A 27,029-nucleotide genomic window follows, 5' to 3' on the forward strand; every position below is an offset into this window, starting at 1 on the left:
CCAGTCTCTGAAAGCCACCAAACATGCCGTACGCTGCAGTTTTAGGAAGCCAGCACAACGGAACTCACCTGTAGTTTGATCCACAAGCACACGCGAGTTGATGATGCGTCCAAAACGTGAAAACATATCTTCTACATCTTTTTGTGTCATTGACCTTGGCAGTCCACTAATATATAAATTAGCATCCTTGATAACTTCAGAACTTGGACGAGCATAGGAAACCTTTACGAAGAAAAAAAAAAAGGTACATTCAGGGTGCAAATAGGAAAGAGTACGTTACTTTGTCACGAGCCACTTTGGTTTGTTCCCCACTAAACAATGCAGGCATATTTTTACTGGAGTTCAAAAAAGCAGAATGGGGAGAAGACGGGAGGGGGAAAATGCCCGAACAAAAAGAGAAGAGTCGTGTCCCTTTATAACTCCATTCAATTTGGGCTTATCCAACAGGTAAAGAATATAGTGGCATTGCTACAAAGAGACAGCAGGAGACTAACAGCGATGCTTCCAACAAACGTATTTGCTATTTTGATTAATCCCTGACTGAAGTTCTGACTCAGGTACCGGACCTGTCAGTAACCACAGATCACACCAAGAACTCGTGCTGCCAGTGTATTTTTTTTTTAAAGCCTCATTAAAAGATTTTACAGGCTGGAGCGCAGTTTTCTATCTTAATTTCTGCTTTTAGAGAAAGTTACAAATATCACCTAGGCGTGTGTGACTTCCTGCACGCAGAGTACTGGCTGTTATTTTGGAAAAGGAGTGCATGTGTAGTAACACGATTTAAAACAGAGATCAGCAATATCAGCCACACACGAGTTCAAAAGCCTGGCAACAATTTGGAATGATCCCACCTGCTGCTGTAAAAATGGTGGGAACGAAAAAAAGGGGATCTTTGAAACAAAGCTATTACAAGCCCAAGAGACTTAAGAGCTCGCTTCACTACTCTCAGATTCTACCCTCCTCGCAGTCAGAGGCCACGCAGGCTTTACCACCAGAACGCAGTTTATTAGAATGCCATTTTCACAGAAGGAGGAAATAATCTCGACATCCTACCTTGATAGTTTTTGACTGAAGTCTGAGGCCATTCAGTGTGTTTATTGCTCTTTCAGCATCTTTTGCAGTAACGTAGTTCACAAAGCCGTAGCCTAAGCTGTGTCCTACGTGGAAGAACATTTTTTTAAATTAATCCTAACAAAAGAAAGTTATCACCATCAAGGTTAAAGGAAATGCAAATGAGAAAAAGTGAACTCGACATAAACGCAATCCACACAGCAAATATTTAAATAGGCCAAAGAAGCATCATATGAAGCAACTCAAAGCTTTTTCATTTGCCACTCTGGATATCCCTCGGTCTCCAAGGGCAGCGTCTATCAGACAGCACAGATGATCCAGCGACAGTAAGAAATTCAAGACTAAAATACCGACTCGGAACAGTCTTGTAAGCTTAAGGGGTGTGGGACCAAGGCAAGAAATTTAACAAAGTTCACAAGTACAAACTCTTGTAGATAAAGAGCAGCAAGGGAGAAAGTGTCAACAGATGAACCGCTGGGTAAGGAATCTTCAGGTTACTCATTCCCGGGCGGCTATTCCTCCTGGAGACAAGGGGGGAAAAGTTGTTTTCGATCCCTCATACATTCATAGCGCTGATGAGCAGCGAGTCTCCCAAACGCAGGACGAAACTGAGGAGTGAAAAATTCTCTTCAACGCACACATAAAGTGATAGTACATGAATTGCAAGTTTACTCTTAACTCTCACAGAAAGAATTTGAGAATAATAATACAAATCTTTAAAATATTTAAGGCAAAGGATATTTATTTGGATATTTATTTGTTCTGCTTCTATGTCCAACCCCCACAAATGCTACTGTCAATTATAACACTATATATACACTAAGATCATTTTGGGCTGCAATTTCCCAAGAATTAGAGGCTCTTATCACTGTAGACCTAAAAATAGCTAAAATATTTTCAAGACTGTCTCAGTGCAATAAAGCAACTCCCATTCAATAAAAGACGCACCTTTTTCAGACAACTTCTCCTTGTCTCACCCAGATCTATGGGATTTTCTAAAGCAAACTGTAAGCACGCACAGGAGAATGTGCTATTTTACTTTAACAACGTATTATTTTTAAGTTATTATTCAGCTCAGTTGTTAGGCTTGAGAACACCAGAAGACACAGCTAATCATTACAGTAGAGGATTCTCTTCCAAAATAGTGCCCTTTTTTAATGGCCCGGCATGGCTCTGCAATAGCCTTAGCCGGCAAGGAAGTTTTCTTATGCTTTCCATGTCTGGAAACACCATGTTCTGGTGTCTCAGAACACCAAATATACCACCCCTACCCCCCCACCCCCTCAAAAAAAAGTGAAATGGTGATTATCATAGCACAAGATGTCAAAGAAACTGAAGAAAGGGGCTGTAACAGACACCGCAGATTAATTCCATCTTGTGAGAAGAGAATCCCCTGGGTACTGAAGGAGTTGAGACCTACGAGTCTAAAAGCCCCGAGGACGGGAGGAAGCTCCAGATGCCCCTGGCAGCGCTCCCACGACCGCACACGGGAGAGACCGGCCGCAGAGCCCCTGCCCCGCGCCCTGGCACGTCCCCTGCCTGGCTCTGCGCTGCTCTGAACCCGAGCAGAGCAGTCACCCACCTAAACCCAAACAACAGCATTGCCCGCTTCCTAATACGCTCCTTCTATAAACAGTCCCGCTTAATTTTACTGTCTGCTAAAGAAGCCAGATCCCCTTTGTGTCCAACCCTCCCGCAGGAACAATATCCTGTTCTCTTACAGAGCGAGTGTTAAATCATCTCCACTGGCACAGATGCGACTCTCCTGATGCCAGACGCTTCTGCACAACTGTAACGGCAAATCACTCTGACAGCCGAGCAGGATTTAACTCTGCACAGGAAATAAATAAACGCAATAAAAGCAAGATCTCAGACACCAGCTTCTGCACCTTTATCCCTTAAGGATCTACAGATAACATTGATCAGGATTTTACAGACGTATCTTACACGTACCTACAGCACAGGTTTTGCTGATTTCTTTAGAACATTCATTTCCTGTTTTATTAGTCAGAGATGGTCAAACATTCGGATCAAATCTGGTTAGTCTACAATCCCTTACCTACTGAGACTCTTTTCCCCTGATTAAGAAAGCAAGTAATTTAACAATTAGAAAAACATTTAGCACCTGGACCCTGGCTTATTTCTTTTTTTAAGTTTAAGAGTAGGCAATGACTTTTTCCCTCCCGAGAGGGTGGGAAGAGCCTGACAGCCCTCACAGGTCCAGCACCTGCGCCGAAGGCTCAGACCACTGGCCGCTTTGTAGATGCTTTCAATCTGTTCCAAAAGCCACATAAATGTGAATATGCCAGCAAACCAATGAACAGAACCAGGTCCTAATAAAGTTTACGGAAATAGACCAGGGAAACAGAGTTCAACATGACTTAAGCCCTCCAAATCTGCGCCACTGAGCCCTGGCAGTCGGGGCTGTCACTGCCCAGGCGGACGCTGCGCTGGGGAGGGGGGACTATATTCTCCCAGCAGGGGAAGAGCAGCAGTATTCCCCACCGTATGCATTTATTAACCTATCTTCAGCACGCTGAGTCACGGAGATCAGGGGCTCGGCCTCTGAACTATTTTCTTGCAACGAGCTCCCGGGAAGGCAGCAGGCGGCCACCCTCACTCACCAGCAGCTTTCTTGCAAAGCATCGGACAGGTTACGTATTTATGCACCGTTTGAAATGAGCGACAAGGGAGATTAGCTAGTTAGTTTTGGTTTTATCCTGGGTGTAAGTAACAGCACTCACGGACACACAAGACCAAAAGCGACCACACGATCTGGGTCCAGTCCCTGTAATCACAAACTCTACATATTCCCTTTCCCTAAAATGTAAGCGAGCCTCACATTAAAAGCAGTCGGATTTTTGTCCCAGGCACTCCGATTGAAAGCATGTTCTACTGTCCTGGTTTGAAGTAAAACAGAACCAATTTTCTGGTTTGTAATTTTACTTTTTAGCTGGGCCTCTTCTAACTGACTAACGTCTGAAATTAACAGCATCTTGTTCAGAAACTGCTCACTCTCAGAGGGGTAAGACCTGATTGTACCAAGGAACGGTGCGCACAGAGGCTCTTGCTTACACTTATTGCTGTACCAACCAAGGGCAGCGAACTTCGCCCTTTGCCCCGTTAGAGGGTCGGAAGCGGAGAAGCGCAGAGGGGTCCCACCTGCAGGGAGGAGCAGACGGGACAGGGGACCCCAAACCGACCATCAGGGTATTCCATCCCATCTGCACCACGCTCGGTGTAAAAGCTGAGGGATCAGAGGGGCAAGGGGGCTCTGGCTCGTTCCTTCTTCAATGGCCGACGTCTGAGGAGGACCCTGTCTGTCCGTCTGCCTTTGATCCCGATCCCAGCATTCCTGACTCTAGTTCCAGAATTCAGCTCCCATCCGTCGCTGACTCCAGTCTGGGATTTTCCCTGTGTCTGCTGGTGACGCGATCGCCATCCTGGGAGCTGGATACGGTTTTGTATCTATTGTATATGGGTTTTTTTCTTTAATTTTTATTATTCTATTATTATTTACTATTTTCTTATTTATTATTATTTTCATTAAAGTAGTTTAATTCTTTTTCTAAACTCGTGAATCTCCTTATCTCTTCCTCTCCTCTCTGAGCACGGGGGTGGCAGGGGGGCATCTGTCGCTCTGATCGGCCAATCCGGCCAAAACCACGACATCTACAAACCCCATCCAACGCTCTCCTTTCCTAAATGCGGGTCTTCATACTTCATACCCACTTGTTCTCGTGCAAATGCTGCCCTTGAGCTCACACACACTTATCCTTCCAAGTGTCTGTTCCCTAAAGCACACCCAGGCAGTGCCCATATCCCCTTGGCTTTCTTCACTGGTTTTGTCTGAGCAAAATTCCGCACCTTCTCCACTTCTCATTTGATAGAGGTTGCTCAATGACTGCTCCTTATCAAGGAGTTTGAATGCCCTGGGAAAAGAGAGCAGGGACATAATGGCGTTGACAGAAACAAACACAGATTAAAAAAAGAAGGGTCTGAAAAGCGGCAGGATTACAACAGTTACCAGATTTTCTCATATTCGCTGTAGGCATTTGACAGTGAAGTTCAGACTAAAGACCCGAAATCACAGTCCTGTTAACTTTTACCTGCCACTAGATAAAAAAAAAATCAATTATTTATCTTTCTCTACAAAAATTAGAATACAGACCTTCCCTCTTAGACTATACTCACCACCTTCAATTTACATCAGTGTAATATGAACTTCCAGTCTTCCAGTGCTAAAAAACACCAGGCCACGCAAAATTGACAACATATATTACATTACCTTGCTCTAAATACCTAACACCCTCAGTCTCAGCCATCTCCTGCCGTTCAGTTACTAGTTTTCATCTCTAAACAGCCGAGGATATTGAACACACGACACACTCGTCACTGCAAGAGGCACGTTACACCCTTCCACTGACGGTCACCCTTCAGGAACTCTCTCTGCTGCACAGTTTTACTCCGTATTCCCTCCTCCTCAACAGGACAAACCACCTTCCTTCTAGGGCATGCCAGAAAATACATACGGAATCGGCACTTACACAGCGTTAGGATTTCTGTCAAGTGTTGCTATCCCAGGCAAGGACACAAGTTATTTGCTTTATTGTGATGTTAAGGACCTGCTAGAAACCTACCCTGCAAAAGGAGGCATTACTGTAACAGTTTTCAAAGCGTTTTAGGGGACAGTAATTAAAAAAAACTTTAAAAAAAAAAAACCTTCAAAAAGGTTTCCGTAAATGCAAATCTACTCAAGAGACAAAGATTAAAAAAACCAAACAAGGAGGTCCTTATCTGGATGAATAATTAACAAAGTGACCATAAACCCTAGTTTTAAGCAAACTACTATACTCCTTCAGCAGAAAGAATCTAGTTTTGTTGCCACGACAAAAAGCCCTTTCACGAGAGAGGGCACTCATTTCTTTCTGTGCATCACTTGGTTTTCTGTCCATGTCCCCGCTTCCTTTCCCAGCTCCCCGAGACACACGCCTTCAGTCACCAGCTCCTTTCTCATTCCCCTCCCGCTACCGCCCCACAACTCCAGTTTCACTGGGGAGCCCGACACGAGACCAGAGCTACCACTTACTGTCCACTTTGCCACAGCCTCACTTCACTGCCCCCCTGAAAGCCGCTAACGCAGATCCTGCCCATCCCACCCTTCTCGGGAAAACCTAAATTTACACCTGGCTCCTGTTCTGTCAGCACACCTCAGTCCGAGGGCGTCTGAACTTATGGTTTGTTTTCTGAACTGGGAAAAAGCGTTTTGAGATTAAATTTAAAATGCTCAAGGAAAGAACACAGAAGGATGGAACAGAACTCCCCCAATGTCACTCAGGGGAGGATGTGGCATCTTGGAAAGAGAGTTGGGTTTGGTTTTTTTTTGTTTGTTTGGCTTTACAAAATGTGCTGTGAGTGATAACCAGATAGCTTAAATACGAATGAATGCATCAAGAAACACCAAGTCCAAATGCCTGATACCAATGTGCTGAAAAAGCAGAATTCAAAGCAGCGGCTCTGTAGTTTCAGAGGATGAGGACAGCTTAGAAGCGCTGAGATGCACCTTGTGCGGGCTTTCTTTAGTACAGGTCCACTACAGTGCAGCTGGGGATACACGAGCACACCAACCCCCAGGAAAACGCAAGCACCCTTACATCAAACTTCCGAAAAAAGGTTGTGCCGATGCAGAAGTTCGGGAAGGCAGGACTGGCAGAGCAAGCCATCAGGGGGCTGTATCCTAACCCCTGAGACAAGTCAACACTACGCGTGCAGCATCTTTTGTTTCCTAACGGCCAGGAAAACAAGCAGATGTGGCAGCGGAGCGGCCTGGCGAAGCAGGGAGCTCATGGCAGAGCTCCAACGCAGACAGCAAGTGCACAGTCAAGGGAAGAACCAACGGCCTACGACAGCAGGAACTTAGAGACACCTCCACGCAGTCTCAGGGAAGCCAGAGCCCAACTGCAGCTGAGGCTTGAAAGGAATGCAACCATCCAACCAACCAACCTCAAGGGGAACGAGAAAAGCTTCTCTTGCTGCCTGAAAAAGGAAAATGCGGGGCAGCTGCTGAATAGCACGTGGGATTTGGCGAGGATGGTACACGACGCCTTCTTTGCCTCAGTCTTCACCGACAAAGTCTAACAGGTCTCTTTCTCTCTGGGAAAGAGTTCAAGGAGAAGGACCAGTGGATGAAGATCAAGTCAGAGACTGATTGAGAGAACCTGACCCATACAAATCCATGGGGCAAGATGAGCTCTTTCTAAGAGTGCTGAGACCCCAGGCTCATGTCCTGCCCAAAACTCTTCTCTATCATCTTTGACTGGTCATGGAAATTGGAAGAGGTCCCCAGCAACTGGAGGAACGCAAATGCTCCACCCATCTTCAAAAAGAGAACAAAAAAACAAACAAAAAGAATCCCCACACTCTATGTGTATGCCTGCAACAAGTGGAGTTCTGCAGGGATCTATCCTGGGACCTGCTGTTTAACCTCTTATCCATGACCTGGAGGAGGTGATGGGAGCGTGCTCTCACAAAGGTTGGGAGGAACCTGTCAACACCCTGGAGGACAGGGCTGCCACCCAGAGGGACCTCAACACGCCGGAGGAACGAGCCAACAGGCGCCTTATGAAACGCAGCAAGGACAAATGCAAAGCCCTGATCACGGGAAGGAAGAAACCCTGGCAACACCACAGACTGGGCACTTACGGGCTGGAGAGCAGCTCTATAGAAAGGACCTGGGACTCACGGTATAGAGCAAGGCAAGTGTGGGCCAGGAGCACACTATGACAGAGAAGGTTAACAGGACCCTGCACTACACCAACAGAGAAATACAACCAGAAGACAGGAGGGAAGAGGTCAATGTCCCCCAATACAGGAAAGACATTGATAAACTGAAGCGAGCTCAGCAAAGGTCCACCAAGATCCTCAGTGGACTGGAGCAGATGGAGGTTTGCAAGATGGGGTAAAGTCCTGAGTAACCTGGTCTGACCTCACAGCTGACTGCTCTCAGCAGGAGGCTGCACTAGTGTCCCTGCACCATCCTGTGATCCCAAACAACAGAAGGAGGAACACACCACCATGTTACTCTGAGGTTCTTCCAGTTCTACCTGACAAGGTCTTTTTGAAATATGCACAGAATCACAGAATGGTTGGGGTTGGAAGGAACCTTAAAGATCATCTAGTTCCAAGCTCCCTGCCCTGGGCAGGGACATCTCCCGCTAGACCAGGTTGCTCAAAGCCTCATCCAGCCTGGCCTTGAACCCCTCCAGGGATGGCGCAGCCACAACCTCCCTGGGCAACCTGGGACAGGGGCTCCCCACCCACACAGTAAATAATTTCTTCCTAATATCCAATCTAAATCTCCCCTCTTCCAGTTTGAAACTGTTACCCCTCATCTTATCATTATGCTCCCTGATGAAGAATGCCTCCCCATCCTTCCTGTAGGCCCCCTTTAGGGACTGGAAGGTCTCCTCGGAGCCTTCTCTTCTCCAGGCTGAACCCCCCCAGCTCCCTCACCCTGTCCCCCCAGCAGAGGGGCTCCAGCCCTTTTATCATCTTCATAGCCCTCCACTGGACCCATTCCAACAGGTCCATGTCCTTGTTGTGCTGAGGGCTCCAGAGCTGGACACAGCACGCCAGGTGGGGTCTCACCAGCGCGGAGCAGAGGGGCAGAATCACCTCCCTCGCCCTGCTGGCCACGCTTCTTTTGATGCGGCGCAGGATGCGGTTGGCTTTCTGGGCTGCCAGCGCACATTGCTGGCTCATGTTGAGCTTCTCGGCCACCAGCACCCCCAAGTCCTTCTCCTCAGGGCTGCTCTCAAGCCATTCCCCACCCAACCTGTATTTTTGCCTGGGATTGCCATGACCCAGGTGCAGCACCTTGCACTTGGCCTGGTTGAACTTCACGAGGTTCAGCATATAGGCTGTCTTAATACATCTAAGGGGGGATGTAACAGAACTAAATATTAATGAAAGGCTTAGAGAAGGTAAAGAATCACACTCTTTTCTCCCTCACAATATTTTCTTCCATGAATGGAACCACGTCTAAATTTTGAGTTTATTTCTAGCATAGTCCTTAAACCAAAGCCTGGAATTGCTAAAACTGCTACATGGCTAGCAACACAGACTCTGCCAATTTTCAGTGGACTAGTTATTCTGTCACACATTTTTGGAAGCATCCATTCTCATAGGCTATTTTTAATTGAGTGACAACTCATTTCTGTAGGTTTCCACTAGTTTTCTTCTGTCATTTTTTTTTTTGTCCACTGGTCTCCGGAGATGATGCTGGTTTCTAGCTCCTCCTTACGTCCTTCAGCCCAATGTTAAATCTCTGCTCCACATCGTAACTGTTAACCACTTTTTCCACTTTGATATTCTAAATGCGAACTTCAGAACCTGACCTGTTCTACACGCACTGCTTGGCTCGACTTTGGAGACAAGCAGTTGCTATTTGTTACCCCCTCAGCAGTTTTTGTTTTTATACTACAGGGTGTCCTTACAAAAAAAAAGAAAAAAAAAAAAAGACAAGAAAGCAGCTTCTTGAAGCATTTTGGTCAAAACATATTTTTGGACGTGAAAAAGCATCTCAAGTATTTAATCACTGATCTTCAAAAACTACCAGTAGAAGGGTATGATTTTCCATTACAAGTCTATGCCGATCAAACACTATTATCACAACACAGAAGTGATTCTATTTATTACTAGTCTACCACATAGCTCACAGGATATTCTTGAAAACACAAGGAACACCCCCGTCACTTAAGATATAGATTAGGCGTCTCAGCTACTCTGAAAACAAATGAATCTGAAGCTAAAAGTCATTGCTGGAACCAAAACCTGTCTCTTGATGCAGTCCCCAAGCAGCCAGTCCTCCGTTCTTCAGCAACGGCCTTACCCCCGGCTTCACCAGGGATAGTGCGAAGCGGCTCCGCTTCTGGGAAACACCCCCATTCTCTCCCACCGACATCATGGTGAGCACCCCAAGTCCCAGAAAACTGGAAAACCCGCTGTTTGAGATAGAACTAAGTACAGTAGTTTAGTACAGGTAATGAAGTAGCACGTTCATCTTAAAAGTCACTTTCACTTTGCCCCCAAAAAAATATTATAGTTTTTTTATACAGATTTTGGAAAATGGAAGCAAGTCGGGTTTTGGTGTGTGTTTTTTTCCTGAATAACTTCTTGACGCCACAATTAATCATTCTGAAGGACTTTTTACAGTTCTGCTTCATCTCCAGTTCAGTCATAAATGCTGTCCAAAACCACCATTAGTCGCGCAAACGCCAAGAGAGCCGCGCAGAAATGCCACAGGATCAGGCCGGGGGACAAAGCTCCGCCTGGCCGGGCAGCCTGGTGTCCTGCCGAACCCAGCGAGACGCAGGGGGAAGCACCGCGCTGCTGCGAGGCCGTGGACACCACACCACGAATCGCTGCACCACGCTCCACCTCAAGCACGTCCTTTAGAGAACCGATCCAAAAGCTCGGGGTTTTTATTTAAGCACTTCCACAATACCTGTCTACGGTCAGCGTCAACGCCACAGCTCGGTCCTGTCCTCCACCGTAACTCAATTCAGCTTTTTTTTTTTTTTTTTTTACAGTTTCTGTGACTAAGACCCAGACTGCTCTCTGAGCCAATTCCTGCTTCTGCTTAAGACTTAAACCCAGCACGTCTTACTGAAAAGGCTTTTGACTGCAACAGAAAGGAAACAAAGAAAACACCTAGTTTTACTGATAAGGATTTTCAAATACAGAATGTGTCCCCGCTGCTTCATTTGGCTCTATCCGCCAGGACACAAGCCGCTTCGTTCCGTGGCCAAACGATGAATTGTATCATTTATGGAAGTTTAAGGGCAAAAATCGCATTGAACAGGTTGGAAAAGCCTGACCTTCAAATAACGGAGGAAAAATGACGACTTACAAATCAAGTGGCCTCTCCTCCATTTGCAAAATAAATGGCATTTGCCTTGAAACAAAGATGACTACAAGCAATTCCAACAGACGCTTCTTGAGAAAAAAGTCAAAAGCTACAAAGGTAACCTGACATCAGTTTGTTCTTTACCCCGGATCAGAGACACCTTCAAGTGACCTCACCGTCTCCACAATATTTAAAACATTTGACCATATACAGCAGGAGTGACAGCTTTAAATCCTGAAAACAAAAGTTTTGCTATTTTTAGTAATTAATTTCATTTAATGAAGCCCTTCCACGTATCGTTTCTATATGTTCTCATCACATTTTTTTCCCTTTCTCTTATTTCCAGAACATTTTTCTATTGAGATTAAGTTGCTCCAGGGCTCTTTTTCCAGATGAATTGCCGGCATCCTAGATGCTGTGAAGTGAAAAGGATTTGTAAAGTGAACACAGAAAACACCAGGCCCCAAATTGCGCACGGATACCACAGGCTGATTTCTCGAGGAAGCCTTTGGAAGGAAAATGCCTTGCCCACTCACGGTAAGATCTCGTTTCTTTAAACTTTAGGATAGATTTTCGTTACTCTGTGGTTGGAACAGAAACCTGACTATTCAAGATGCTGAGGGCTGAAAAATCCACTCCCTGTCTCCTTAGAAAGACACTTCAGCTTTCAAATAACGACACACTTTTAGCTGCAAACATTACAATGCAAAGCCTCAGCAAGCGTTCAGAGCCAACACGGCCGTAAGTCAAGCTGAACTAAATTGTTCCTCTGTAGACACATACTGCTTCTCCACTGGCAGAGAATGAAGTACTCTACGAAGATGCGGCACAGTAACTCCCGCTAAAAACATCTTGAGAAATAGTCAGAGTACAACTGAAGGTTTTGCTAGAGGGTTCATTTTTATGGCTTGATGAGGGAAAAGAAAGGCAAACGAAGTGAAGATGTCAGCTTTTGTAAAGCAGAGTACTTCAGGCAGCGGCTAGTACAACCGCGTTGGCTTTTTTGACTTTATGTGCCTATTTATCGGAAGGAGGGATACTACGCATGAAGGTATTTAACCCTCTCAATGTCTCCTGACAGAGTAAAAGGATACTCACAACCCTAAAACAGTAGGAAGTTATCCTCTGTTACCAGCCCAGCCCTAAAGCTTTCAGAGAACACTGCCGAGGTCCCTCTGACCGGCAGCACAACCACCACCAGTGGTGTACCAGCCACTCCTCCCAGTTTGGTACCAGCTGCCAACATGCTGAGGGCGCAATCTGTCCCATCGTCCAGTCATTAACAAAAATTTGCAACAGAATTGGCCCCGATACCAAATCCTTCGGGTACTTCACTAGTAACTGGCGTCCAGCTGGACTTTGTGCTGCTGATCACCAACCTCAGAGATCAGTTTTCAATCCAACCACAGGTCCTTCACTTGGTGACACAGGTCCCCAGCAGCGCCCACCTCCTGCAGCAACAGGAACATGTCTCTCTACCCAGCCCAGGTGAGAGGCCCCAGGCACTTCCTGCAGCCCGACACCTGCAGAGCTGCACCTTCTTTTTTAGTCAAGGGAGCTCTCTTTGGGTCAAGGCTGCTGATGTTACAGGGATGGCCACTATAATGACTGCCGGAGACTGTGCAGCATGTCACCACCATTCCTCAATGCACAAAGGCTGATCGCAACACAGTCCATGGTCCCCATCCGCACCGCTACGCCTGTTGGCAGCACGCTGGGAGCTGTGCTCTAGGCTAGACTGTTATAGAATCAGGGAATGGTTTGGGTTGGAACAGTCCTTAAAGCCCACCCAGTGTCACCCTCTGCCCTGGGCAGGGACACCTCCCACCAGCCCAGGTTGCTCCAAGCCCCGGCCAACCTGGCCTTGAACCCCTCCAGGGATGGGGCATGTATAGGCCTGCTCTAAGCAATAGCTAAAAAGGTGCTTGACCTTCCCTAACCAGGGGCCAACTGGAACTAAAGCCCCAACCTCCCTCTGATCAAGTACACCTGGTAGAGCTCAGAGCTCTCCACTAGAAGTCAAGGTCTCCTACAGCTATCCTTTCCTGGCAGCAGCAAGCACTCCAGTCCCTCAAAGGGTTCCTAGAAGTCCGTTGACAACCCCAGAAGTTCCCAGAACATTTAGAAGCTGAGCCCAGGAACTGCTGCACCAGCTGCTGCCTCTGCTAGCCATGCTCCAAAACCACTTCAGGAATCCAAGCAACCTTTCTATTCAGTGCATTCCCATACCCTTGCTGGAGCTCAGTCAGTAGAATCATAGGGTTGGAAGGGACCTCTGGAGATCATCTCCTCCAACCCCCGGCCACAGCAGGGTCACCCACAGCAGGTGGCACAGGAACGCGTCCAGGCGGGGTTGGAATGTCTCCAGAGATGGAGACTCCACCACCTCTCTGGGCAGCCTGTGCCAGGGCTCTGCCACCCTCACAGCAAAGAAGTTCCTCCTCGGGTTGAGACGGAACTTCCCATGGTCAAGTTTGAGCCTGTTACCCCTTGTCCTGTCCCCGGGCACCACTGAGAAGAGCCTGGCCCCATCCTCCTGACACCCCCCTTTCAGTATTTATAAGCGTTGATAAGATTCCCCCATCAGTTGTCTTTTTTCCAGCCTGAAGAGACCCAAATCCCTCAGCCTTTCCTCATCAGAGAGGAGTTCCAGTCCCCTCAGCATCTTGGCAGCCCTTTGCTGTCCCCTCTCCAGCAGTTCCCTGTCCTTCTGGAACCGGGGAGCCCAGAACTGGACACAGAGACCCAGGTGCGGCCTCCCCAGGGCAGAGCAGAGGGGGAGGATGACCTCCCTCCACCTGCTGCCCACGCTCTTCTTGATGCCCCCCAGGATGCCATTGGCCTTCTTGGCCACAAGGGCCCATCGCTGGCTCATGGTCACCCTGTTGTCCCCCAGGACTCCCAGGTCTCTTCCCACAGAGCTGCTCTCCAGCAGGTCAGCCCCAACCTGTCCTGGGGCAGGGGGTTATTCCTCCCCAGGTGCAGGGCCCTACACTTGCCCTTGTTGAGTTTCATAAGGTTTCTCTCCACCCAGCTCTCCAGCCTGCCCAGGTCTCTCTGGATGGCAGCACAGCCTCCCGGTGTGTCAGCCACCCCCGCCAGCTTTGTGTCATCAGCGAACTTGCTGAGGGTGCACTCTATCCCCTCATCCAGGTCATTGATGAATAGATTGAAGAGGACTGGACCCCTGGGGAACACCAATCGTCACTGACCTCCAACTAGACTCTGGGCCCCTAATCACAACCCTCTGAGCTCTGTCTTTCAACCCGTTATCTATCCACCTTACTGGCCGTTCGTCAAGCCCACTCTTCCTAAGCTTCCCTATGAGGATGCTGTGGGAGACCGTGTCGAACACCTTGCTTAAGTCAAGTACCTCTGAGGTAGTTTATATGGCCAATTTTACAATAAAGGAAGTTATGTGAAGCTGGCAAATCTAGAGGGGTGTTAACTTTTTCCGTATTTGGCCAATTTGTCTACAAAGCATTCGCACTTTTCATTAAGTTAATCTTTGTTGCCAGGCATTCTTGAATGCGCATTTGAAGGAATTGCATACAACCAATTGTGATTAAAAAGCTAGGAAAAAAAAATATCCAGGGGTAATGATGCATTCCAATTTCACAGTTTTTTGTTTTTAACAGCAAAACTGCATAAGCAATTTCATGGTGGTTTTCCATGCAAAAGGAAACAATTTCAGCCAAAGAGAACACTCAAATACTTTTGACAAAACAAGAACACTTAAGAATTCTGTTTCTAGACTGGAGTCCACTGCACTAGTGAAATGAATAGTTACCCTGTCACATGAGCCACTACTTACCGCCTTTCAGCATCTGAAAGCACCGCAATAAAATCTTCCTTCCCTTTTTGCTTTAAGAGCTTACAAGGACACAGCCATTTCTTTCTTTTTCAGCTACATAATTTCTGTGAAAGAGTCTTCCAGAGAAGACATCATGAAAAGGAAAAGACAGGGAAAAGGTGAAGCTGCATACCGATTCCCGAGGAATTCCATCTACCTAGTGGTGATTTCTTCTTGGCCCCGTAAGCTGAATGCCACGTGCACACTTGCAGCGCGAGCGAGCCGTAATGACAGCGGGTTTTGAGATGGACCCCAGATTTCCACACACAACCTTAACAAATCACCCCAAAACGTCCATTCCGATCCACGTTTTTCAGCAACAGTGGAGCGATACCTTTACCCCTGCCGGCTGCTCATCAAGGAGTTCAACGTCAGCCAGCTCCATCAGAGCTCAAACTTACATCAGCAAACGCAGCCAGCTGAGAGGAAGCCACCGTCCCCTTTCAGTGTCTGCAGGGAGATGGCCGTATTTTGGTAGCTGACAGGTACAGACAGAGCCTTTGGCACAGTCTGAAGGATCGTACCCTGGATTCCCTAGAGTAGAAAGTCATGAGTATCACAGGGATACCTTATTCCCTGCTGTCCTGGGTTGAGCGACACAGGACTAATTTCTCTTCCAATGCTGGGGAAAACTCCACTTTTGGAAGACTCTAGTGTCTGAATTTGTGAAAATATTTACTTTATAGCCAGCTAGGCTATGCGGGATTCAAGGTCTCAGTGTTTTCAAGCCTTGCCAGGTGCAGGGATGAGGAGGAACGAGGCCTGGGCATTTGACCCAGGCTGGCCAACAGGATTATTTCATACCATTAACGTCACATTCGATATAAATTAGAAAGTTTGCTGCGTAGTTTCTGTCTCCCTTGATGGTGGCAGTCCAGAGAAGCTCCTTGCCCTGGTGCCAAACCCCTGAGCCCTTCCCTTCCTCCCAAAGCCGTTGCACTCGCAGCGTCTGACATTTACTGTCCGCTGCTGGGCGTGCACGGCTGCCTACTGATAGAACGGGCTGAGTATCATTCTTGTATATCTTATATTAGTATCAGGATTAATACTGGTTCTTTAGTATTATTGTTAATTATTTAGTCTTATCCTATTAAGTCTATTTATATTTCAACCCTCCTGTTTCTTTGCTTTCCCCAATTCCCCTTTCCAGGTGGGGAGGGGTCATCAGGTGACAGAATAATTGCCTAAACGACAATAGTTATGGGTTTTCTCAAACCATAACACCTGCTTAAGCAGTAGAGAAGGTGTGAGGGAGGGAACAAGAACCCTCAAGAAGTTGGAAGCCTCCCTAACAAAACCAAGTGCCATCAAACACTCTCACAGAGAGGTGCAGACAGCAAAGGTACTCAGAGCAGGGCGATGGGCGTCATGAGCAATAAGCAGATCCCACTGCAGTCTGAGACCCTAAACACGCGGCAAAAGTTTAACCCAACTTTTTCAGAGCTTTAGAACAGTTGGATCCAAAACGACCAACACTTCAGCAGCATAAGGGGAAGACAGAGAAACTAAATACAACTTACGCTCACGGCAGACTAACTTTCAGCTTTAGCATTTGGTCCAGACGGACTGAAAGCCTGCGTACACTTGCAAGAAGAACATACTAAAGATGACCAGGTTTTGTCAAAAAATTTACTGCTATTGATTAGAAGCATCCGCTTTGTGCGCAATCAAACATCCTGACACAACGAGTCATCCGCATCTGTGCTGCAAGACATTCAGCAAGACTAGAGCGGCACAAAGGCCTGGATTTCTGCATTAGCCGGTACTGAAAGAGAAGAAATGCTTGAAAAATGTTCACCCGTAAGATGAGTCCAGCACAGCAGACTGGCTGGAAACTCAGACCCCGAAATGTGGACGTCCCACCAAAGTCAAGCGTCCCCACTGAAAAACATGGTACAGAACATATTTCTTCTGTTGGATCATCTATGATAGGAGGCAGCGGCTCCACGAAAGAGGACATCTAACAGTATGTACATTCCTGGGTAGGAAACCAGTACAGAGCACAAGCTTGGCACCATTGCGTCTGAAATGTCCAGAGAAGGGCACCAGAGCTGGTGCAGGGTCTGGAGCACAAGTGCTGTGAGGAGCGGCTGAGGGAGCTGGGGGGGTTCAGCCTGGAGAAGAGGAGGCTGAGGGGAGACCTTCTCGCTCTCTGCAGCTCCCTGAAAGGAGGGGGCAGCCAGGGGAGGTCGGGCTCTTCTCCCAAGGAACAGGCGATGGGACAAGAGGAAATGGCCTCCAGTTGCCCCAGGGGAGGTTTAGATGGATATGAGGAAAAACTTCTTCCCCAAAAGTGTTATCAAGCATTGGACCAGGCTGCCCAGGGCAGTGGTGGAGTCGCCATCCCTGGAGGGATTGAAAAGCCAGGCAGACGTGGGGCTGAGGGACATGGGTCAGTGGTGGGTTTGGCGGTGTTGGGTTAACGGTTGATGATCTGAAGGATCTCTTCCAACCATAACGATTCTATGATACTAAGTCAGTTCTAGAGGGCTACAGTCTGATCGGACAAACCCCAGTACTTTTCCCTGCTCTCAGCCTCGTGAGCCAGCACCACAGGAAGAGAGGATTTTGTCAACGGAATTGGGTCAATGGCTACTCACAAGCCTCAGCAATTACCACAATATGCCTGCATACGCAAGGGTGAAAGGCACATCTCTGACTTGACACTGTGCCATACTATATCGGGGAGCAACCTTCTAATGTTTACCCAGGGCTCAAAGCTCCAAGGTATGGCCAGTGCTAGTCTCAATATCTGACAGAAAGAACAATATCCAATTCTATAGCTCTCTTAGGAAAATCCTGGATGTCCAAGACATACTCACCATAAATACAAGGCCAGTGAGCAACAGAGCAACAATCCAATATTTGCCCCCTGACCCTGAGTAACTGATTCACCCACGACAAGTTCAGCAAAGCCACGTCTGGAAGTGCTTAGGAATGTAATACACAAATCGGAGAACGGAGACACCAGCACCCTGCCTTTCCAGTATGATCTGGAAGAGATGAAGGAGCACTGCACCCTGCCTAACGCTCGTCTACTGTACGCAAGCTTCTCTTTACAGTTACTGTAAAAAAAAAAAACCAACACGAAACAGAAAAAGAAGTTATCATGTCTCAAACAACAAAACAAACGCATAGTCACACTTTCACCAGCGGCTATAATCCATGCAGACACAAAGCAGAAAATTCATAGCGAGGAATGTAAACTGCCACTGGGGTTTGCTGCTACTTTCAACTTCTTCAGCATTCATCGATAACAGAATAAAGGATAAGGAGTCTAGTGGTTTCAAAGAGTTTCTCTAAATTTTATAAACACAATCTAATACATGGAACACAGGATCGTTCAGTACCATCCTGCATTTGAAACAAAGCCCAACAACGTACAGACTTTGACTTCATTATGAAATATTTTGCTTAAACAAAACAAAACTTTGATTAAAGAACCGATTTGAAAGCCAAAGTAATCAATTTCCAGAAAACTAAGGCAGGTTCAATAAGTCATTAAAAACTGCATTCCAGGCAGGAGACATTTTCTGCCCTACATGTTTCATTAACAGAGAATTAATCGAGAAAAAAATATACATATCAGTCATTGTTTTATGAAAACTAAGCATTATCAAACACTGATTTGAACTCTGCAAATACAGTTAATAAAGGCAACTCCAAAGACAAAATGCTTTGATTTAACAGAATGTTACAGGGCACAAAAACTGTGATTTCATTGGAAAGAACTAAACTGATCTAAAAAGTACAATTTCAACAAAAGGGGAGGTTACCTCCCTCCTGTCCAGGCCACTCAAGCCCACTACGTCTCACATGCTGATATTATGACTTATTTGACCTCACGGAAGCCAAGGTCCGGGAGCTAAACAGGTTTTTCTGCAGCTCTGGTTTCCTGCTTCCATGGGGCCAGAAGAACGCAAGTGGTGGCACAAGGAAAGCAGAACACCGCCACAAGACTGTTCTTCTCAGGGGCAGCCAAACAGCAGATCTGCTCAGGGTGGAGTTTTACAATACAGAAGTCTTAACGTAAACACGAAGGGATGAAAGAAAAGCAAAAGGAAGAAAAAAAATAAATAGTACTTTTAGAAGGTTCCTGAAGAAGTCAGTTCTTAGTTACCGATATTCCAGTGAGCGTGGAGAAGGCTGAGAATTGCTCCTAACAGTGTCACAAGTGAACAAAAAATTAGGCAGAACAAAATTAAGTGGTCTGACCAACGCAGCCAGGCAGAATGAAACACTTCGCTATCACTTTAAAGAAACGCGAGCGTTTTATCCACAGGCACTCAAGGACTCTATGCAACGTCAACAGGAATTTTATTTTTGATTCTTCAGAGGGCTGATAAGAAAAACCTGAAGCACAAAAGCATATGGTTTGGACTTTAAACTACCCAGCACTGTCAAGTTCCAAGTTAAAGTTAACCAGACTTTACCGGAGTAGTCAATGCTACAGAGAACAGTGCAAAGTAGACTCTCAAACTTCAGGTCTTGCTTCCAATTTAAAATACCCTCACCTCTCACAGAGACAATTTTGTACTTATTTGAAAGTCTTAAGTTGTGGATCAGCCATGACATTTGATGAACGGCTTGCTACCGTTAAACAAGTGATCTTATTTCCTTACAAAAGTAGCCTCCAGAGCAAGCCTCTACTTCTAAGCATCCCAAACTGTATGACATCCAGGCTGATTACTCAGCTATCAAATTATTCAAAGAAACCAGTATTTTACGTGACTATTTCATGATGATTTTACATATACATTCCGTAAATACAGATTTAGACAGACAGCTACCATGTGAAACTTCATTTGAAAAAAAATAGGAAAATTAGACAGAAATCAGAGAAGCCATTCCGAAAGTAAATTCTAAATTTTTTTAACTACTCAGTTCTCATGTCTATTCTCAAGCACATAAAGTAAAGCACTAAAGTCATTTAAAATAACACACAAAGAATTCTCACGGGATTCATCAGCCTTCATGCAGTTTTTATAGGCAGTGACATAGTTTCAGACCTGTTTCGTTATGGATTAGATAACGATCTAAGTCAGTAGTGCTAGATCCTGAGCTACAAGATTGAGCATGTGCAGCAGCAAATTCCACAAGGCAATCGTCTGCAGGCTGCGAACAAGCACGCGTGCATCGCTACTGAACGGCAGGGTTACTTTTATTTACAGAACCAACCAGGCTCTCCCACTAAATCCAAGATTCTGTGAATTCTGAACAATAACAACCAGAATTTGTAAATGAAGATTTGTTTTTTTAACTGGGCAAGGATTAAATCATCTTCACAGAGCTGATAAAAAAGCTCCTGCAACTAAATAGACACAGCTTATGGAACCAGTTGCTCTACCAGCATCTGGCTGTTTTGTGAAACTTAAATGTTTCCTTGAAATCTGAACAATCCATTCCTCTCATTTTTTAAAGCTACTACTAACAATCCTATTTAAAGGACCTTACAAGTAAAATTCCTGAAGAGTGATAAGGCCTACAACCATTTCAGACACAAGCCGCACCTTTATTTTATTGATCAAAATCAGATGAAAAAGTTTGTTTGCGTATTTAGAGCTCTGGTAGAGCGAAAAATGCCCAGACTATAGGAAGAATAAATAAGCCGGGGACCAAATTCAAACTAGTTTTAGACATGCCTATTGATGTGCAAATTTAGGAACTTGCAATTCTTAACCATATACAAAACAGAATACTTAGGGCCCAATTAATGACTGTCTTCCTAATCCTCAGTAACTCGTCTTAGCATTACTCTAGTTACATGCATACTTGTCAGTAGTTTGGTTGCACACAGACACACACAAATATTTAATATTTTTACATTAAATTGCATTCAAGTAAGTATTTGCTTGAGCAGTCTACCACAAAGTAAAAATTTCTTATATACTGGACTATACCTGCAACTTTGTCCCGAATAAGTTTTGCAGATTCAACTTCGCCAATACTGCTAAATAGACTCCGTAACTCATCTTGCGTCATGTTCTGAGGGAGGTAGTTCACAATTAAATTTGTTCTACCAATATCGTCCCTGCAATCTTCAGCCATGTGATCTTCATAACCATTAGACATTTTATAAAATATCTGTGAAGAGAAAAATCCCAAGTAAGTTCTAGGTCTTTGCATTTCAATAAGCCAAACTTTCTCCACCTGAACTAAGTTTGAATGTTTATTTTAGGGGGAAAAAAAAAAAAAAAAAGAGAACAAGCAACAGTTTTGACTACGCATTTTTTCCACTCACAAAACAAAACATTATTTGTTGAAAATTCCAGAACAATTCATTCCTTCAAACTAACAATCATGGCATCTTCCAAAACTATGAGCCATTAAAGAGCTCTTAAGGGTTGTTGGTTTTTGGTTTTGTTTTGGTTTTTTTCATTAATTAAAAAAAAATAAAAATCATCGAGACAGATTTTGTACACATTCCTGTAAACACCGAAGTATTCACAACAACAGAGTTAAAAAATCAGGTTCCCCATGTCCAAGCGCTTCACGAGCCAGAATCAAAACTTCAGTATTTCAACCAGGGACTATTTATTTTCTAAATATTTCCTCTTTCACACGTTGCTTATCCTGCATCTGAAGGCCCTGCTATTGCTAAACGGTTGCCTTTGGGTGACTGCTTAATTGCATACATGGAACAGAAGAACCTGGACTGGAGCACAAACTTTGGTGCATATTGAGTATTTGACTGAGTTTCTATTTTTTGCACCTTTTCAAAGAAAGCCTTGAGAAAACATCCAGAAATTCCATCACGTGAAGATATTCTCTGCCTTAGCCAGGCAGCAGCAGGGACTGAATCCCGACATCTTAGCTGCAGAGGACATCTACCACCCAAGCTCCCACCAGACCCGAGCTGCTCTTCCTTCACGGCCTCCCAGAAGAATAAATTTTAAAGCATTTTTACAACTACTTTGAAATTGTCACAGGATTTGACAATTTCTGAGAAAATCAGGATACCTAAACCCATTCCTCCAACAGGAGAAAAAATGAGGTCTAGCAGATTCAGGAACCCGAGACTGGCACGTTCTTTCTGGAAACCACCACCACCAGGGAGCTAATTTCTTGTATGGTTCCAGACTCTGGTTCTCGAGTTTGCTGCTGCAGATTTGTTCGTCCTTTCAGTCCCAGAGCGCCAAACATTTCTAGCTCCAAAATACACAGTTCTGTTTAACAACTCTTAAAACCAGCTGCGGAGCACACAGAATTAACAGAAAAGCTGCTAAACCCCTGAAGTTAATTCATCAGCACTCCTCCTCTGAAGTCCTCACTACTTGTGCATTTTACCACCGAATCCCAACACTCTGGCCTATTAGCAGCACACAGACATGTCAATCCACACCATAAAGTCACAATAATGTTTGAGTATGAATGTGTTTCCAATTCAGACTCCACCAGTAAGGCCCATAAGACCAAGCGCTTTTATTTTTGGATGAAATGAAGGCAGACTTACAACCCTAACTCCCTTCTGAAAGTTCAGTGTAAACCTTCCAAGTTCAACATTAAATCCGCTTCTCATTGAGCCTCTCAGTGCCACCACAGAAGAATTAATTACCACAGGCTCAAAGAAGAGCTTTGTGTTTACTTTAATAGAACTTCTGGCCAATACAATCCTTTGGCCAAAAGAATAACATAAGATGCTGTACGTAAGTAACTACTATTAAAATTCCTCTAGCTGCAGTTTGCTTGAGAACTGAAGCGGGGATCACTAGCACAGTGCGAGTCTTGCCCGAGGAGATAATCAATCTCAGCTGAATTACAACAGTTTAAGGTATTATTGCTTCTCGGCCACCAGTAAAACACCAGGTCAGGTGTTCAGAGGATGCAAAAGCTTCTCGCTCATCCCAGTGCTGTGAGCCAGCAAGCACTGCCATTCCATGTAGTTAATACTGGCTACGTTTAGCAATTTATTTTTGCATTAAGATGGGTCAGAAGCATTCATATAGAATCACAGACTGGTTTGGGTGGGAAGGGACCTTAAAACCCACCCAGTGCCACCCCCTGCCCTGGGCAGGGACACCTCCCACCAGCCCAGGTTGCTCCAAGCCCCGGCCAACCTGCCCTTGAACCCCTCCAGGGATGGGGCAGCCACAGCTTCTCTGGGCAACCTGGGCCAGGGGCTCACCACCCTCACAGCAAACAATTTCTGCCTCACATCTCACCTAAGTCTCCCTTCCTTCAGTTTGAAACCATTACCCCTCGTCCTATCATTACACTCCCTGATATAACTACAAATGATTCTCAAATAAGGTGATTTTGAGTTACAAAAATCAACACAAGACAACTATGTAGCATCAGCTTCCGGATTTTTGTGAAACTACAGACGTCGCTGCCCCCGATGCCAAGGGCCTGAGCAGCAATGGTAACACAGCTTTATTTTACCAATCAGATCCCTCAAAGGATGAGCCTTTCAGGGACCGCACTGCTACTGACAACCTGAAGTTGTCGGAATAACGGAAAAAGTCAGGAAGAGCAACTAGAAATCCTACATCTAGAAAGGGAATGCTGCCTGCAGGAAGGGACTTTCAGTCCCTTCACCAGTACTTAAGTCATGTTTGGCATTTACTTCATACTTTCTTCTTAGGAAGGTCAGATTTTTTAAAGCGGTGACAACAGAATACACCATTTTAGAATAAACCATGACTAGACTTATGTTAACCTGACATTTAGCACAGTATAGATCTAAACTGAATCCCCTCTTTTTTTTTTTTTTTAGTATGTGCTGAAGCGCTAACAGCTGGCAGGTTAGAGAAGTCTTGCTCCCCCTCTCCCACCGATGAACCTTCCACCCTCATTTCTGCATTTCCAGTGTCCCCAGGAGCAAGCCCCAGCACCCTTCTGCCCACAGGATAACCAATTCGTGCCACGAAAGCAATGGAAAACTACACCAGGAGGGAAGCGCTTTTTCTTGTGTCAGCAGTTTTAATCTGCTTTCCTTGCAGCACGATAAGCACCAGCGCTAATGCCGGAGGAGAGGAGAGAAAGAGGAGAAAACGCAGAGCTAGAAGCAGGGGAAGAGACTCCCCCATCGGATGATTTTATGCTGCCAGGTTGTCTCAGTTCTACTGGGAAATTATGGCATTAGATACATGTTCCCTTTCAGCTCTGTTAGAAGTGCCCGGGCACAACCTCCCTGTGCTGGTAACTGACACTCAAACAGCTGAACCTTCGTTGTTCAGCACGGCAGAGCTATAAAACCAGATGACTTAAAGTTTTCAAAATTGTTTTAACGGAAGGCAACTTCGCTTGCCTTCGTCCCGTATAAAATTCAAGCCCTACAACACACCAATGTGTTGATGAGCACAGACGTGGTACGGTACAATCAGAATATTTAGTAAGCAAAGGGAGAAGCGCTGCGATTTTTTCCAGCTTTACAAGACTAAAGTTCAAATTTCTGTCACTAACCAGATTTGCCCACGATGAGATACAAATCCTTCCTGCTGCCAATATTACCCTCCTGCCAAGTTTAAGAAGTTGCTATGTATTCTAACGCTTTCCAAAAACTTTTTTTAAAATAAATAAATAAAACTATTTTCCTTATCCTCCAAGGTCTATATGCTGCCTAGAAAGGAGACACCGCAGCTAGACACCAAGCGCAGAAAACTCCCCAGCACACCATGACGGCAAGTTCCCAGGCTTATATCTGGCATTAAGCAAAATTGACAGGAGTTTGGCAAGTGGCTATCAACTTTAAATCATTTTACCACAGCCTCTAATCTCGCTGTCTGCAACGCTCACCATCTCTATCTCCCCGTGATAAACAAGCAGTGCCTAGGGCACTGTTGATTCAGGAGCAATTAGAACTGTGAAGGAAGCCTTCCATCTGCTTTTCTTCAGATATTAGAAAAGTTATAGGAAGCCCTTCCATAAAGGTCTGGCAAATGTTTTCATGGGATAAGAGGAAGAACGTATGCAGAAGCGACAAAGGCACAGTAGAGGAAAGGAGCAGAGTGCTGATAAAGAAGATGCTCCTTTCTTCCTAATCTCTCCCCAAGCACTTGCACAATCTACTGCAAGACTAACACTTTCTGGCCATCCTGGAAGTGAGTGGGAAACCGCTTCCTCCGCTGGTGGTGAACAGTTCTCATACCGTTGAGAATAAAGGCAGCCCCTGGAGAATTGTTAACCTTTGCATGCTGAAAAGAATTCCAAAAAGGAAAGGCCATAAAATGGTCAATATGGATGAACTAAGAAATGCTACATAAGAAAACAAGTTTATTCTGCTCTCACCGAAATATGTTGAGGGAATCTCCTGATCTTTCCTTATCAAAGAGGGATTCAAATTAGCATCAGTAAATATTCCAGACCGGAGAACGAGGCCTAGCAACTAACTTGGATCTCTAACTTCATTAACTCATGTTTGTCAATCCATGTTGACATAAATCAGAAATCTGAACGCGATCACATTCTCAGTAGACAGGTCAAGGATGGAAAAAGGCCTAACAGCTCCATTTGGGAAGGGGAGCTGCAATGAGACTGGTACTTTGCAGCCTTTCCAAAAAAAGCCTTCAATTCTATGTCCCAAAAAAAGGAAATCTTAAGATTAAGTTCCATTGCATTGCAGTTCCTAAAATTAGGTAGGGTTTGTTTTTTTTTTAAAAATAAACCTGCAACAGGTTGTCTTAAAAGGCAGCCTTCTTTTTCTTCCTTGTGTAAGATGCCCTCAAACATACAGTGCCAAGGATGCAGAGCAACCAACGGGAACTGTGTGTTCGGTGCTCAAGTCTCCCATTGACTCTGGAGGTGCTCAAATTCACATAGCCCAGCGCTTTACTACCCGCTTCGAAGAGTGTCGTTCACCAACAGCCAGGTCTGCATTCTCAGGACTGGAATGAGGAACTCGGGACCTGAGGAACTGGACTCAGGAAGCTCTCCAAGGTTTTTTGGGTTTGTTTGTTGTTTTTTTTTCCCCAGAAACGTTGCACTGACCATGACAACCACCTTACGAAGGTGCACAAGATCTCAGAACATTTAAAAGAAAAATGACACAGATGGTTTTGGCAACAGACCAATAAAAGATTTTTCCAACTGACAGTATCTCCACCTAGAATTCTAGGAGGCAGTGCTATTAAGTCGTTCACAGGGAGACATCTGGTAAGAAGGAAGACCTGTACACATCTGAGGAGATAATCTGAAACGGGAACACTGGCAAGAAAGAAACTGTCTGTCTTCAAGATCAGGCAAGAGGCTTAGCGTACCTTCACCTTGTCCACAGGCCTGTAGAGGCACCAGATCCCACTACTGGGATCACAGACTCGAATGTAGACACCTAAACAGATGATAACAACACGAGCATTTTAGCTACTGCAGAACTTAAGACAGGAAATTCTTCCAGGAGCAAGGAGCCCTGTGCTCCTTCATGCCAGCAATTAGCACCTTCATTAAAATCCAGGCAGCAGGTCTTATCACTCCAGCAACTGACCTCATTCATGCAATATAGTTCTCCAGACAGCGAAGGCCACGTAGTGCTGCAGATGCGCAGGGGAGCACTAGCACTAGCTGTGCTGAACACAAGGAGGTCAGAGCTACCTCAGACATACTTCTTGTCTTTGCTATCAGAAGCACACAGACTACACCGATATCTGACACTTGGCCAAAGAGAGACAGATGAATGTGTTAAAGTATTGTGGCACCGAGTTCGGGGGACCTTCACTGGAACGCTGGGAACGGGCCACAGCGAGCACAGCGTGGTTCTCAAACCACGGGAGAACTGAAGCTGCTGTCTTTGCAAAGTGCAAGTTAGCATCACCTAGGACATGCTATGCAGGAGACAGTGTTTCACTGAGTCCCTGCGTTGATGAGGTCCCCTTCTTGGGATTAATACTGGTGAATGAACAGGGATCCTGCACCAGAACAAGTGACCTTGGCAGAGTTCTGCTGGTGAGCTGTCTTGATCAACTTGGACTTCAGTCTCAAGGGTTTAGTCTTAAATACACTGGCTGACCTCAAGAATCTTGATGGGGTTCTTCAAGTAGAACTTCAGGGCTATACAAAGAAGAGACCGCCTCCTGTTTCTTCAGCACATGGATGATATTTGTTGACATGCCTCCCCTGCAAGTCATGGTTGACTCAAAGGCAAACAACAAGTTTGACTATCTGTCTTGGACACTGCTCTACCCCTCCATTTTGAAGCTGCTGAGCAGTCTTCCTTGGAGATCACACCTGAAATAGAACAAAAAGGACACTACTACATCAAGG

At 45.5% G+C, this 27,029-nt stretch overlaps 1 protein-coding gene across 2 annotated transcripts in view; it reads right to left on the reverse strand.

The window, feature by feature from the left end:
• ELAVL1 (ELAV like RNA binding protein 1) overlaps window positions 1-27,029 on the reverse strand; it is a 53,225-nt gene that overhangs the window by 20,953 nt on the left and 5,243 nt on the right. The window contains exons 2-5 of one of the 2 annotated variants that reach the window (XM_063358382.1): window positions 26,776-26,993; window positions 20,732-20,915; window positions 1,054-1,157; window positions 69-222 (exon numbers count right to left, since the gene is read on the reverse strand). In XM_063358382.1, the coding sequence (XP_063214452.1) occupies window positions 69-222; window positions 1,054-1,157; window positions 20,732-20,903 (430 nt within the window). In that variant the 5' untranslated portion in view covers window positions 20,904-20,915; window positions 26,776-26,993. The remainder of the gene's footprint in view (window positions 1-68; window positions 223-1,053; window positions 1,158-20,731; window positions 20,916-26,775; window positions 26,994-27,029) is intronic. The other variant, XM_063358383.1, reaches the window with a different exon arrangement.

This window comes from Chroicocephalus ridibundus, chromosome 22 (assembly GCF_963924245.1).
Source record: "Chroicocephalus ridibundus chromosome 22, bChrRid1.1, whole genome shotgun sequence".
NCBI lineage: Eukaryota > Metazoa > Chordata > Aves > Charadriiformes > Laridae > Chroicocephalus > Chroicocephalus ridibundus.